The 13,545-nt window shown below is 52.6% G+C and overlaps 1 protein-coding gene across 1 annotated transcript; it reads right to left on the reverse strand.

The window, feature by feature from the left end:
* Positions 1 to 276: 276 nt before the first annotated feature.
* On the reverse strand, positions 277 to 9,591 carry LOC125396066 (methanethiol oxidase). Its single transcript, XM_087897785.1, has 12 exons — positions 9,464 to 9,591; positions 6,733 to 6,789; positions 6,481 to 6,593; positions 6,079 to 6,264; positions 5,362 to 5,482; positions 3,942 to 4,124; positions 3,514 to 3,692; positions 2,075 to 2,153; positions 1,866 to 1,987; positions 1,117 to 1,209; positions 855 to 973; positions 277 to 643 (listed from the first exon to the last, which is right to left on the reverse strand). Exons 1-12 carry the CDS (start codon positions 9,465 to 9,467, stop codon positions 481 to 483), a joined length of 1,419 nt encoding a protein of 472 aa, XP_087753911.1. The 5' UTR covers positions 9,468 to 9,591; the 3' UTR covers positions 277 to 480.
* Between the last annotated feature and the right edge of the window lie 3,954 nt (positions 9,592 to 13,545).

The following is a 13,545-nucleotide window of genomic DNA, read 5'->3' on the forward strand; positions in this document are numbered from 1 at the left end:
TGTTTGATATGCACACATACACACACCACATGTGCACACGTGCCCAAAAAAGTCTAAAACATTGACTGACATGCCTATCCCTCTGGTCTTCTGTGGCAATTCTTAGGTTTTGATGGCCATAAAGGGGGAGATGTTCAACATCACAGATATCATGTTGGGATCACTGGCATAGACTAGTCACTACGACGTCCTGGAGTCTACTTCAGGCCTTCTGCATGCAGAAAGTGGCAGTGGCTGAGGACTCAACCCCCTCCTCCTCCATGACAGTGCTCTGAGGACAGGCTCAGCATTTTATTTCTTGGTGCTTCAAGAGCTCCTTTAGGAGCATCACAGTGACAACAAGCAACAGTAGTGAGACGCTACTCAGTAAATCTCACTAGTCTCCATGTGGCCTTGGAGAGTGGGGGCCAAGCAAGCAGAGTGAGCCAGGCTCCTCAAGGGAGGGCTCAGAACATAGAGGAGGGGCTTTGGGGCGAGCCTTCAGATCCAGATGTCAGAACTGCAGTCACCCCCTGGGTACCGAAGCTCATGAGCCAGTGCTGGACCAAGGGGCTCCTTCCCGAAGTCCACCAGAAAGTTAGGGTTCAACTTGAGCCCTCCATTTACAGTGTCTACATCAATTTGCAGCATCACAGAGCCTTCCCTGGAAGAGGAGGAAAGGGTGAGAGGTGATATGTGACCAGCACCTCCACCCCAAGATTTGGTGAGGATAAATGAGTTCCTGGGGATGGGCAGGGCCCACAGTGGGCCGTCTGTCTGGTAGGGCACAGGTGGAGTTCCTGAGTTGTCCTCAGAGCCCACACGATCCTTCTGGAGAGGACTGGTGGAGAGGTGATCCTGGACATGCTGCTCACCTGATGAGGTCAGGGTAAAACTGCTTGTCCCAGGCACTGTACAGTGACGAGGTGACATAAAGACGCTTCCCATCCAAGCTGAGCTGGATCATCTGAGGGCCTCCAGGGACTCGTTTTCCCTTGGGGAAACGAGAGGTCAGGCTCCAAATGACACACAGATTGACTAAGGGGTTGGCACATCACCTGGATCCTAAGAGCATCCCCCCAGCTTCTCCTTGAGCATGGATCTGAGGGGCCAGTGAGGCCAGGGCGATGTTCTCACCTTGACCACTAGGGGCTCCGGCTGACACTTTAACTCTTGGTCCTCCAGCACCTCCACAGGGCCTCCTTTAACAATGCTGCCCCCAAGGAAGATCTGGGTTCAGGGGTGCAGAGGACAAAGGGGGCAACAGTGAGATACAGTGACGATTAATGTTCACTATCAACCTCACTGGGTGTTGGGCTCAGCGAGGACACGCACGCCCGGGAGTGTCTGTGGGGCATTTCAGAGACCTTTAATCAGGAGGGAAGATGCACCCTGAGCAGGAGTGGGTCGGATTCCAGGGCAACCAGAAAGGCGAAGACAAGCTGAGGCCCAGCATCCAGCTCTCTGCCTCCTGTGACCGCACATGTAATGTGACCAGCTGCCTCCCGCTCTGTCCCCACACCTGACTGATGGCCTCTGCCCCTGCTCAAAGCCTGAGCAGGGAAAAACCTTTCCTTCCTTTGTTTCTGTGGGATATTTTGTCACAAAGGTGTGGACATTACAGAAGAGCTGTTCTCCTTCAGTGTGTGTGTGTATGTGTGTGATAGCAAGTGTGTATATGTGTGTGTTAGCATGTGTAGACTATGTAGACCAGGCTGGCCCCAAACTCAAATCTGCTTCCCTCTGTCTCAAAGTTGATGCATTTTCTGTGCTCAACATGACTCTACAGTCGTGAGTCTGTATGTTGGCTCACATTTTTGCTTTTCTCGCCCCTCCCTTATCACCCCGGAGAACCTTCCCGTCCTCTCCTCCACTAGTGCCTCTACCTGCCCAGCAAGGCGTGGCTTCTGTGGGTTAGAGATGTCATACTGTCGAATGTCCCCATGCAGCCAGTTGCTGAAGTAGAGGAAGCGGTCATCCAGGGACAGCAGGATGTCAGTGATCAAACCTAAGGAGCGGGTTGAGGGGCTTTAAGGAGTCCCTCTCCCCAGGCCAGGACCCCACCTGCTGACTCCCACCCTCTCCCGGAACTCACCTGGCATTTCGGGCAACAGCCAGCCCTTCACTTTCTTGGAGGGCACCTGGATCACCTTCTCCACTGACCAGGTGCCTCCCTGCATTGGGGAAGGGAGGCAGGAAGTGGGCTGAGAACTGGGGACAGGGAGGGAGCAGACACTGGGCCTTGTGGCTAGGGTCTCCTTCCCTGCAAGCCCCTCAGGCAAGGAACATGACTGCTTCACCATGGCCCCGCCCTTGCTTGTCAGAGTGGCTGACAGAGATGCTCACTACATACATTTTTTTGTTGTTGTTGTTTTGCTTTTTGAGACAGTCCCATGTGGTCCACACTGGCCTCAAACTCCTGTCCCCCCGGCCTCCACTTTCCAAGTGCTGGGGTCACATGTTTGCCACAGGACCACCTTAGGTTTTGTATGAATGTATCCCTATGCCCACTTATGCTTCAAGCATCCCTACCAAAAGTCATGCTGCAATGTAGTTATCATTGTGAGGAATTAAGAGGTGGGTCCTTGACTGGGTTTTTGAGACAGAGGTCTCACTGTGTAGAAGAGGCTGGCTTTGAACCTGCAATCTTCTGCCACCACATCCCAAGTGCTGGAGCTACAGGTGTGAACCATTCTGACTGACTAGGTGGGACCTTTTAGTATTGTTTATTGCTTTTATTTAGCTTACTATGCTTTGTTTTATATGTATGAGTGTTTTGCCTACATGTATGTCTGTGTACCACATGTGTTCCTGGTGACTTCTGAGGCCAGAAAAGAACTCATGTCCCCTGAAGCTGGAGTTACAGGCAGTTGTGAGCTGCCACGTGGATGCTGGGAATTTAAGCCAGGTCTTCTGGAAGAATGGCGAATGCTCTAAACTGCTGAGCCATCTCTTTGGCCCCTGTTTATTTCATGAGACAGGGTTTCACTATGTGGCCTTGACTGTCCTGGAACTTGCTACATAGAGCAGGCTGGCTGCCTTTTCAGAGATCCTTTTGCCTCTGCCTCCCAAGTGCTGGGAAAAAAGGCATGTGCCACCACCTGGGGACAACTGGGACCTTGAAGTGATTAAGTCAGAGCTCATGGAGGATGGCTTCACCTATGAGAGCACTCATGGTTATCTTGAAAATGAGTTCATTAATAAAGCCAGTTTGTGTCTTGCACATGGCGCTCTCGTCCCCAACTGCAAGGAAACCTTTCCCAGAAGCCTAACTTCAGACCTATGAGCTATCTATTCCTTATCACTGTCCTGCCTGTGACGCTCAGTTGCTCAGTTATAGCAACAGAAAACAGACTTAGGCAAGGTGGAAATTAGTCTGTCCCAGAGAGAAGCGAGGTCAGCCATGTATCAGCATTTCTTCCTGGGAAGCCTTTGGCTGGTGAGATCAACAAGTGTGGACGTTGAAGCCTGGGAGGAGGTCCTGAGGAGACTCCTGTGTGTGTGTGGTGGGGGGGGGGGTCGTCTCAGACTTACCTCATTCTTGTAGAAGCGCTGGATGTTGGAGCTGAGGGTGCAACCTACAAAGCCCTGGGTGGCATCTGGGTCATGCAGGAAGCGGACCTCTAGGGGGATGAGCCCATCCTTCATTTTTAGGGTCTGAATGACCTCACGACGCTGCCAGTCCCACACATGTAAGTGGCTCCCATACAACCCTGAGATGGGAGGGGACAAGGACCAGAGGCTGGGGTTAATCAGGATGCAAGGGCACAGGCGGAGGCAGGGCACCAACTAGGATGAGAGCTGGAAGTGGGCACCGAGGACTCTTGAGCCAGGTGAGCACTCCGCACCTGGCATGACTTAGCCTGTTGTGAGTTGGCCCTGGTGCAGGTTAGAGACCTGAATGCTGTCAGGGGCAGGGAGGAGTGAGCCAACGCTCCTGCCAGAGGAAAGGTTATTCTCACCAGCCTCCACGTGGGCAGGGTTAAAACCATCAGCGAAGACATTGGGAGCTGCCCACTCAGAGCTGATCATGACATTGTGTCGTGGTTGGTACCAGAAGTCATAACCCATAGGAGCAGCCCCTCCAGGCTTCTCCCATGTGCCTTTCACCTCGAAGGTCTCCCCATCAAACAGCACAAAACCCCCTGAAAAGGGAAGAAAGGGAGAAAGGGACTTAGGTGGAGGCGGTGAGCCATTGCTGTCTTTCCCACCCAGCTGGTCAGATCCTTGAGTTCAGATGCCTGCATGTCTGTTTCAGAGATGGCGGGTGTGAGGTAGGGCCCCTTACTCTGTGCGCTCCCACTTAGAAACGTTTCCTTAGAACTCTGGGGGAAATGTCCTCCCCCTGAACAGAGAGCTCTGGGACTTGGCCCCTTAAGCATCATTTGCCCAGGCTCCCACAGCTACCGTGGTATTCTCCCCATAGGCTAAGCTTCCTTGTGTGTGTAAGAATCCCAGGCAGCCACGGGTGGAGCTCCAGTCATGGAAGCCAGCTGTCCTTTGTGGGCTCAATGCTTCTTCTCCCTCCCTTCCTGCTCTCCTCCTTTCTTTCCCTTCTCCCCTCTCTCTCCTCTCTTTCTTGAGACACGTTTTTTCTCTATGTAGCCCTGGCTGTCCTAAAACTAACTCTGTAAACCAGGCTAGCCTTAAACTCACAGAGATCCTCCTGCCTCTGCATTCCAAGTGCTGGGTTCAAAAGAGTACATCACTGTGTTCAGAAAATTTTTTTTGAAAGTTCACACACACACACCTACTCTCTCTCTCTCTCTCTCTCTCTCTCTCTCTCTCTCTCTCATACACACAAAGGGCTGTGAAGTTTGTTCATGTATTCACAACGGCAGACATTACATGATGTACTTGCTAGGTTCATGTGTGTGTTCACATCTTCATGGCCAACTCCTGACTATGCCTTCAAGCAAACTTGGCAGTCACAGCTCATCTTGTGTGAGTGTCTGTGTGTTGTGAGTGTAAGTGTGTGCATGTGTGATTGTACTCAGATTCTCAGTTGAATCTGAGACTTCAATGGTAGGCAAGTGTTGTATCACTGGGGTGTATCTCCAGCTTCTTATTTGTATTTTAAGACAAGGTCTTGCTAAGATTCCTAGGCAAGCCTTGAACTTGTGATCTTTCTGCCACAGCCTAAAGTATCTGGAATTATCTCCTGCATCAGCAGACCCAGCTGAGCCTTGTCCCTGTAGGAATAGTCGAGACAACTGAAGTCACTTGCTGACGTTTTAGACATTGGGTGGACTCGGTCAGCCAGTTCTCCCCAGCCCCTCACTCCATTGCTCCCCAGGCTTTGGACCTGCTCCTACACAGACGGATGTTTCCCATGCCTCTTATCTGCTGAGGTTTTGCCAAGTCCACAGTGCCAGCAGGTACCTTTAGCATTACCCTGGGGATCCCCCAAGGTGCTGATCATCACCTCTCCGCTGGCCAGGCAGTGGCTGGTGTGCAGACTGCCCACGTTGCACTTGGAGTGGATTTCACTGGGTTCAATGACCTGGAGAAGGTGAGGAGTGGGGTCTAAGTTTACAGAGCCAGGAGTCTCCACCCCCTCCTCCCATTCTCCCTGCTTTGTCTGTGAACCCTGTGTTCTTTTTCTCTCCCTGAGGGAGGACAGCAGGGATTCAATCTGATAACTCAGAGCACTGCAACAGAAAGGCAGGGAAGCCATCACTAAATCCTCAGTCAGAGAGCATCAACCTTCCCCATCTCTCTTGAAGGCGCTCCCAGCACCTGGGGCCCCTCCCATGCCAGTGTTGGCTCTGCATCCTCAGCAGCCAGCTGTGAGCATCTGGTGCAGAGGGCTTGTCCAATGCAGTGTTGAGAGGAAGGCCTGGAGCTCCTGCCTGAGGAAGCCATGAGCTCCTAGCTGGGTGGGGAAGACGGGTCTCTCCTCCTCCTCAAAAAGAAGCCTTGTCTTCTGACACCCAGACCACACTGCTGGACGGTGCCAGCCCAGCAGGCTCAGGTAACTTCTGAGGTCTCCTCTCCCTGCTGCTGAGCCAGACCCTGTATAAGAGCTGGAGGCAGCTGCCCAGAGACTGTTGGGCCAGCAGGTGCAAGGGTCTCCAGCCACAAGGACAGAGGACTTGCCTTGTGCAATTTTGGGGCACGAGGGTCAGAGCCCACGTCCACCACGTAGACGCGGGAGGAGATGAGACTGGGTAGCATGAGCTTGGTGCGAGCCTTGGTGCTGTCCCCAAAGCAGCTACTGCAGGTGTTCCATCCCGAGTGGTGCAGCTCATCCTTCAGGTAGGGCATGGGCAGCCTGTGGATGACCTAGGGTGCAGAGGGACAGGAAGGGCTGCTTACCCAGACTGTGCCTCTCTAGACACCCTTTGGGCTTGGAGCCCAGCACAGGCCGGGTTCCAGCTCAGCACCCTGGGCAGTGAAGAGCTTCAGATGCCATTCCAAGGGGGACAAAGAAGGGTGGAGTTAGGAAGCCAGAGCTGTGCTGGGAATTTTAGGGGAGCCAGCAACCAGACCTCACCTCACCTGACTATAATGGGGAGACTTTGAGTCCACATCCACAGTGGCCAAATAATCTGGGGCCTCAATGCCTGTGTTTCGGTAAATACAGGGCACGTAGACAATCTCCTCCCGGGGTCCTGGGGAGCAGAGAGGGGGTTATGGTACTGAGTTGGGCAGAGGCAGCCCAAGATGAGCTAGAAGGCTAAGGCTAGGCCTGAAGTCCTCAACCTTACCATGGGGCCAGCCGAGGATGCTGGCTCCCATATGTACAGTTACCTTTCATGGCCTCGAGAGGGGTAGGGTAGCCTGGGCCACACTTTCCGCATTTTGTGGCTGTGGAAACAATGGGAGTGTGTTAGCTGGAGCCTTTCTGGAGCATGCAGTCTCCCTCTCTCCAGCTGTGATGCACACCTGGCAGAGGAGAGCCGACTCACTGTGGCCCAGATCCTTTCTCCAGCCTCACCACGTTGGCATTTCCTTTCCCAACCCCCCAACTCTGATGGGTGTAAAGCTATGGTGGGTGAGTAGAGTCACATGACCAGAAAGTGGCCAGACATTCCCGCGGAGTGGCAAGCGTTTGGATGGAGGCTGTGTGCTTAAGAGTTATGGCATTGACTTCTATTCCATCTCAGCCCACTTGGCTTGTCATAGGAACGTGCACAAATTATGTAACTCAGTTTCAACTTCATCTGTGAAAAGCAGGTAACGAGAGGCACAGTGGGCTGGGCATTGTGACCACATCTATAGGGGCAAAAGCAGGAGGGACAGGAGTTCAAGACTAGCCTTGATATGCAGCAGAAAACTGAGTAGGGGTGCATGCCTCTAACCCCAGCATTGGGGAGGTAGAGGCAGGAGGATCTATTTGAGTTCAAGGCCAGCCTGGTCTACCTAGTTTTGGGACAGCCAGGGATACACAGAGAGACCCTTTCTCAAAACAACAAACAAGCAAAACTGATTTAGGGCAGCTGGACGGTCAGCTCTAGGGAGATCAGATGCCTCTGACCTCTGTGCGCAACTTTACTCAACAGCAGCCCACAACAGACAACCAGCTGTGTGTCCTTGGGCACTTGCTGAGCCACCACAGCTTGGGGGAGAGGCCCTCCTGACCCTCCAGTCTGACTAGAAAAGTCACCACATTCACAAGACAGCCACTGGGATTCCAGGCTGACAGCCTGGGCCAGACCTTGGAGGACTGGAACAGGGAAGGGGCTGATCCTGACCTGGAGTTCACAAGAACTGGGCTCTCCCTCCTGCCCCGACCCAGGGCCACAAGCAGAGGCAGGAGATGGGTTGGAGAGATGGCTCAGCGGTTAAGAGCAATGGCTGCTCCTAGAGAACCCAGATTTGATCCCCAGCACCGCATGGTGCCTAAGAACTGTCTGTAACTGCAGTTCCAGCACCCGCATGGTGCCTAAGAGCTGTCTGTAACTGCAGTTCCAGGGCATCTGGCACCCTCTTCTGCCTCCTCCGGCACATGGCACACATGTGGTGTACATAGATGCCAGCCACACATCCAGACACACAAAATCAAAACACTAAGAAAACAGTAAGAAAGCAGTCGAGTCCAGAGCAAAGCCTTCTGCTGCCTGGGAGCCCCAGTTCAGGAGAGCACAGGAAGTAGGGAGACAGCAACAGCACCGTGGACTCCAGAAACCGGGCTTCATCTGGAAATTCCTGCCCTGTAGCTTGGGTTGGCCTCCCACTCACCAAGGTCCTTCTGCCTCAGCCTCCTGAGTACTGGGTGACGGCCATGAGCCACCACCCATGTTTGGGGAAGGTAAAGAGAATCAATAAAAAGCATATTTAAAGCCCAGCACTCCTGAGGCAGAGGCAGGAGGATCTCTCTGAGTTCAAGGTCAGCCTGATCTACACAATGAATTCCATACTCAAAAAGCCACACACACAAACAAAACCCCAACAAAACAACAATAGCAACAATAGGGGAGCTCGTTTGGGGACTGGACAGGTGGCTCAGGGGTTAAGAGCATTTGCTGTCCTTGCCCAGGACCAGGATATGGTTCTTAGCACCCACAGGGCACTCACAACTGTCTGACACCTGGCCTCCATGGGCACGAGACACACCTGTGCTGCACATATATACACATAGGCAAACACTCACAAAATAACAACATCTTTAAAAGAGGAAAGACATGAGGAGGATTGTCCTGTTATCCCAGGGTTTGGCTCCAGGCCGCTAGGTTGTCTTTCTTTGTAGGGCGTCCTCCAGGCCTAAGCATCTCCAGCAAAGTCTCTGGCATTCTGAGTTTGGGGAACTCAGGGAAAGTTCAAGTGGGTTTTCTCTGCCAGGCTGGCCACTGGGGAAGGGCCAGCTGCGGGGGACCTCAGCGTCCCTCCCAAACCCAAGCTCTCAGCCTGACTGCAGGAGCTCACAGGCTAAAGGACGAGAGCTGTGGGACTTGGGAGGGACTGAAGCAGCTCCTCAGGGGGCTTGTGTGGCCACCCTGACCTCCCAATGCTCTGGTGAAGCAGCTGGAGAGGTCTGGGCTTTGAGGCTGTTCTGTGCCTGCCCAGGAAGAGACAGACCCAGGGTCTGTTTACAGGGATGACACATATTGTCACAGAGATATTGGGGCTCTTCCCAAGAATCCCCACTCCCATTGGAGTTTCTCAGTTAGAAAGACGCTCGCCTGCCCCGTCCCTTACTCTCTACCGTTGCTCCACTTCCTCTGCCCCTGCGTCTGTCTCCTGCCCCTGCCACCTACCTCTGGCCCTGTCTGCTGCCCCCCCTCCTGTCTCTGCAGAGGCTGGGCAGGACTCCCAGACTACCTCTTCTGCAGTCCTCCCTGCTCCTTCCTCAGAACTTGAGCTGGACTGAGAAGCATGAATGCCTTTGTTTGAGCTGCGTACGCGCATGCCTGCAGTGTAGAGATGAGAGTCCAGTTCTTTCTTCACTGCCCTCTCCAGTTTTGAGTCATTTCCTGGAGGAAGGAGGACCCTCTAATCTTAGGGTGAACTATCCACGGCTTTGAGAAGCCCATTTCCTTACCCATGCTGTTGGCTGACACTCTGGTCCTGCAGGATTTGCCAGGAATGGGCAGAGCTTGCCAGAGACCAGTGCTGGTGTTGGAGGCGGACTGCACAGGGAAGGGGCAAAGGGAGGGAATTTATGCAACCAATTGGGGGAGAGGTGGGGCAAGGGGAGGGACCTGGCTGCTCTCCAGGGTAAACTATACAGGGCTGCTGGCCAGGATGCTATCAAGTGGCCTGGCCGTTCAAGTTACAGTGTGTGTGTGTGTGTGTGTGTGTGTGTGTGTGTGTGTGTGTGTATACATGTAAATACATCTGTGTCATTAGTGGGTACCTATGTATGTATTAAGTTTGTGTGCCTATGTAACATTCTCCTGTGGGTTCCCATGCGTGTCCATGTTGGTGCCTGCATGGGTGTGAGTTGATATGTGCCTGTGTCTGGATGTGTACATGCTTGTGTATGTCCATGTGAGCAGGTACCATGTGAGGGATGTGTTTATATGTCTGCAGTCACATGTTTCCATGCTTTCAAATGCTATCTATGTGTTTGGCCCTGTCCGTGGACATTTTGGGGTACCCAGGGCTGTGGACCTGTTTGTTCCTACTTCTACATCCAAGGCCAGGTTTCTCTTAAGATTGCCTTCTTTGTCCAGACGTCCATGCTCCAAAAGGCACATTCTTGCTCACCCAGACCACAGCAACTGCCCAACAGAGCCAATGTGGGAGGGAGAGCCTAGGTTCCACTTTTCCCAGAACTGCTCCTGAGCCTTGAGCTTAGCAGTGGGAGAGCCCCCAGTGTCTGTTATTACCACCAGTTACCCTTGTAACCTCAGGGGGTGAAAGTGGACTTCCTCCCACCAGTCTGAGGCAGCTCCTCTGGGGGCTGGATGCAGGGTCAGAAAGAGGTCACCAGATGCTACTGCCCCAACTGGCCTGTGACAGAAAACACTCTGGGACCCTGCCTGTCGTGGGGTTGGTTCTCTGGCTTGAAGTGTAAGCGTCTGCTCGGGTAGTTAAACCTGTGACTGTGACATGCATGGGACAGGCAACCCACCACTGCTTGCTGAGGAACTCTTAATAGCTTCTCAAAGCAGCCTTGAGGCCTGGCCCTGTTACCCCTCCTGGGACTGCCCTCCATCCTGGAAATCTGGTGTCTGAAGGACTACAGCAGAGAGGTCCAATGGTCTCCACCATGGAGCCAGGGGCTCAGTCTCTCCTCAGCATGAGCTGTCTGCTCAGGGAAACCCCTGTCCACGCACTTCAGGGAGTCTGGTATCTTAGAGGAAAGATGTGGGTGAGGTGACATTTGTAAGTAGTCTTTCACTTATGAAGGAAGAGGCTGGAGTCCAGCTGAGAGGCCTGAGAGGAATTTCTCCGGACTAATTCACCACGTATAGGTATAGGATGTAAATCCATGGCATGGAAAGAAAGAGGCAGAGGAAGGAAGCGGGTGGGGTGGGGCAAATAGGCTCGCGCACTGGTACACTGCCGTCCGTCCTTCGTGTTCCCAGCAGAAAGTTTATGTCCCCACCAAGAATGTTCCTCTGACTAGCTGTGGTACCGTACAACTGTGATCCCAACAAGAAGTCAGAGGCCATCCTGGTCTACATAATAAGTACCAGGCTAGACCTTCTGTGCCTTCAAGGCATAAGCTTCCAAACCTGGACTTTTCAAAAGTTAATTTAAAAAGATTTAAGTTGGTGCTGGAGATATAATTAAGTATTTGAGATCACTTGCTGCTCTTGCAGAGGAGGTTCAGTTCCCAGCACCCAACAATGGATGACTCACAGCCGCCTTTAACTCAAATTTCAGGGATCCCAGTGCTCTCTTCTGGCCTTCACAGGCACATGCCGCACACATATACATAAAATAAATAAGTAAATATTTTTCAAAATGACTTAATGGGGTGAAGAATATCAACACAAACGATACTCGACCCCCTCTTAGCTCTCTGTCCTGTCATCTTCACCATTCACAACCAGACAGACAGACAGCAAAGCTGGCCTAGTGTGTGCACCTGCCCGGGGCTGCTTCCACATTTTTGCCAACTCTCTGCCCTCCACACTCCTTTGCGAGGCCGGCCTCCTCTTCCTGAGGATTCTCTCACTTTCTCTTTACTCTCCAGGCTGGAGAGTAAACAGTTTTCCTGCTGAGAGCCACGGGGGCTGCAGATCCCAGTAACCGCTTCTCAGGAGCTGAAGGGCTCTGTCCCCAATCTCTAGCTCAACCAGTCTGCTGGAGCAAGTAGTAGGCATCGCGAGTGGTGGTGCTAGAGACAGCCCAGATCTTCAAGACAGAGGATCCCCACCCTGGTCCTCTCAAGTCAGTAATTCCAAAAGAGGCATGAGGGTTTGTTTGCCCTTGAGTCTGTTTTGACAACAGTTCTTTCAAAGCCCTGCACTCTGACCTGCTGCTCTTGGCAGTGTCTCCACGGCACCACTAACTTCTGCCTTCAGTTTCTCATTGACCTCTTACTGGAGAGCTAAGAAGCTGTTTTAGGGAAGTTGTCCCAGTCCAGGCAAGGGAGAGGCAGTCAAGGGAGAGAAGCCAGCTGCTAACAGAACCACCCCTGGGCTTTGAGCTTCCGGAGTTGGGATGGAATGATCTTTCCCGGGGCTGTAGGGCCTACTAATTTTGCTTCTCAAGAACTGAAAAGCTACCTCCCCTGTCTGGTTGCCCTTCTGTAACCAGAAGCTAACCAGACTGATTGAGTCTTCACAGCGAATGGTGGTGGCTAGGGAGTGCCCAAAGCTGACCTGTGTGCTGCCACCACACCAGTGTCCCGTCCCACAGTAAGGAAGGACAGGGGGTGGGCCAGCATTTGTGTCTGTTGATTCTAACCCCAGGCCATGGCTGCTTTGGAGGAGGCAGAGGGTGTAGCTAATACTGCTCGTGTTCTTTGGCCCTGGGTTGGAAGAATAGGAAGTGGAGGCCCTGACTTGGGGGCACTCTGCGGGAGGTCAGGCTGCTCTCGGTGCACCCCTTCTCACCCATCTTCAGCCAGATTCTTTGGGCCCATTAAACAGGTTTCAAGACCTCTGATGGCTGAGATGGGAAAATGTTGAAAAACAAAACCAAGTTAAACCCAGTGAAGGGAAGGGAGAGAGTGCTGCTCTCGCCTGGGTGCCGACCTGCAGGCTTGCACACAGGAGGCTGAGCGCTGAGGATCAGAGTTCAGGGACTGGAGAGGATGGTGGCTGTTCCCGGTTGTCAACTTGACTACTTCTGCAGTTAACTAAAACCCAAAAGTGGAAGGGCACACCTGTGAGGGACTTTTACTAAATTTGAAGTGGGCAGATTCACTTCTAATCCAGATGCTTGTGAAAGAGCACCCGGAGGGTGTCTCACACGTGTGGAGACCCGTGCCCAAGAACCATGTCCGAGAGCCATTGGATGCAAGAACAAGAGGCAAACTTTATTGTTCACAGGCCTGTGGGTGCTGCAGTCACATGGAGAACTGAGCACCCCGAGCTACATCTTGGGGTATCTTTATATAGGCAGAAGTAATGTTGCAGAAGCAAAAGTGCGGTTACAGGGGTCCCATTGGCCAGTTTGAATGAGACGAGGGGTGAATTTGAGGGCAGGCCTCGTGGTCCTTGGCCTGGATCAAAGAAACCAGATAACTGACCAGACCCTATCTCAAGCACATATGGTCGTCTTTTGAAGTCTTTGTTTCCACTCAGGCTAGAATGTCTTGACCATAAATCCCCTGTCCTGCAGCCTGATAAGGCTGTCCTGGGTATCTCACCAGATGTCTGACCATAAATCCCCTGTCCTGCAGCCTGATAAGGCTGTTCTGGGTATCTCACCAGATGTCTGACCATAAATCCCCTGTCCTGCAGCCTAATAAGGCTGTCCTCATTCTGACCTCAGGTATCCTGCTTTGCTCAGCATTCCGGGGGCCCTTCTCTGAACTGAGCTTCTTTGCAAAATGACATAACTGTGGCTAAAATGAGTTGGGGTCCTTCACTTGCGGTGGGAAGACCCACCTTTAATCTAGATCTTTTGAGGTGGGAAGACCCACCACTAATCTGGGCCAAGCTCTTTGCTGAAAGTCCATATAAGGATAGGGAAGAAGGAGCTTTGGTTCTTGTTCACTCT

The sequence above is a fragment of the Myodes glareolus genome, chromosome 17 (assembly GCF_982192425.1).
Source record: "Myodes glareolus chromosome 17, mMyoGla1.1, whole genome shotgun sequence".
Lineage (NCBI taxonomy): Eukaryota > Metazoa > Chordata > Mammalia > Rodentia > Cricetidae > Myodes > Myodes glareolus.

Excerpts from the sequence above, each read along its gene's own strand:
- LOC125396066 (XM_087897785.1), bottom strand. Across the intron at positions 4,125-5,361 it reads TCCCCAGGGTAATGCTAAAG|GGGGTTTTGTGCTGTTTGAT; the intron begins GTACCTGCTGGC and ends TTCCCTTTTCAG. Across the intron at positions 1,210-1,865 it reads AGCCACGCCTTGCTGGGCAG|ATCTTCCTTGGGGGCAGCAT; the intron begins GTAGAGGCACTA and ends CCCTGAACCCAG.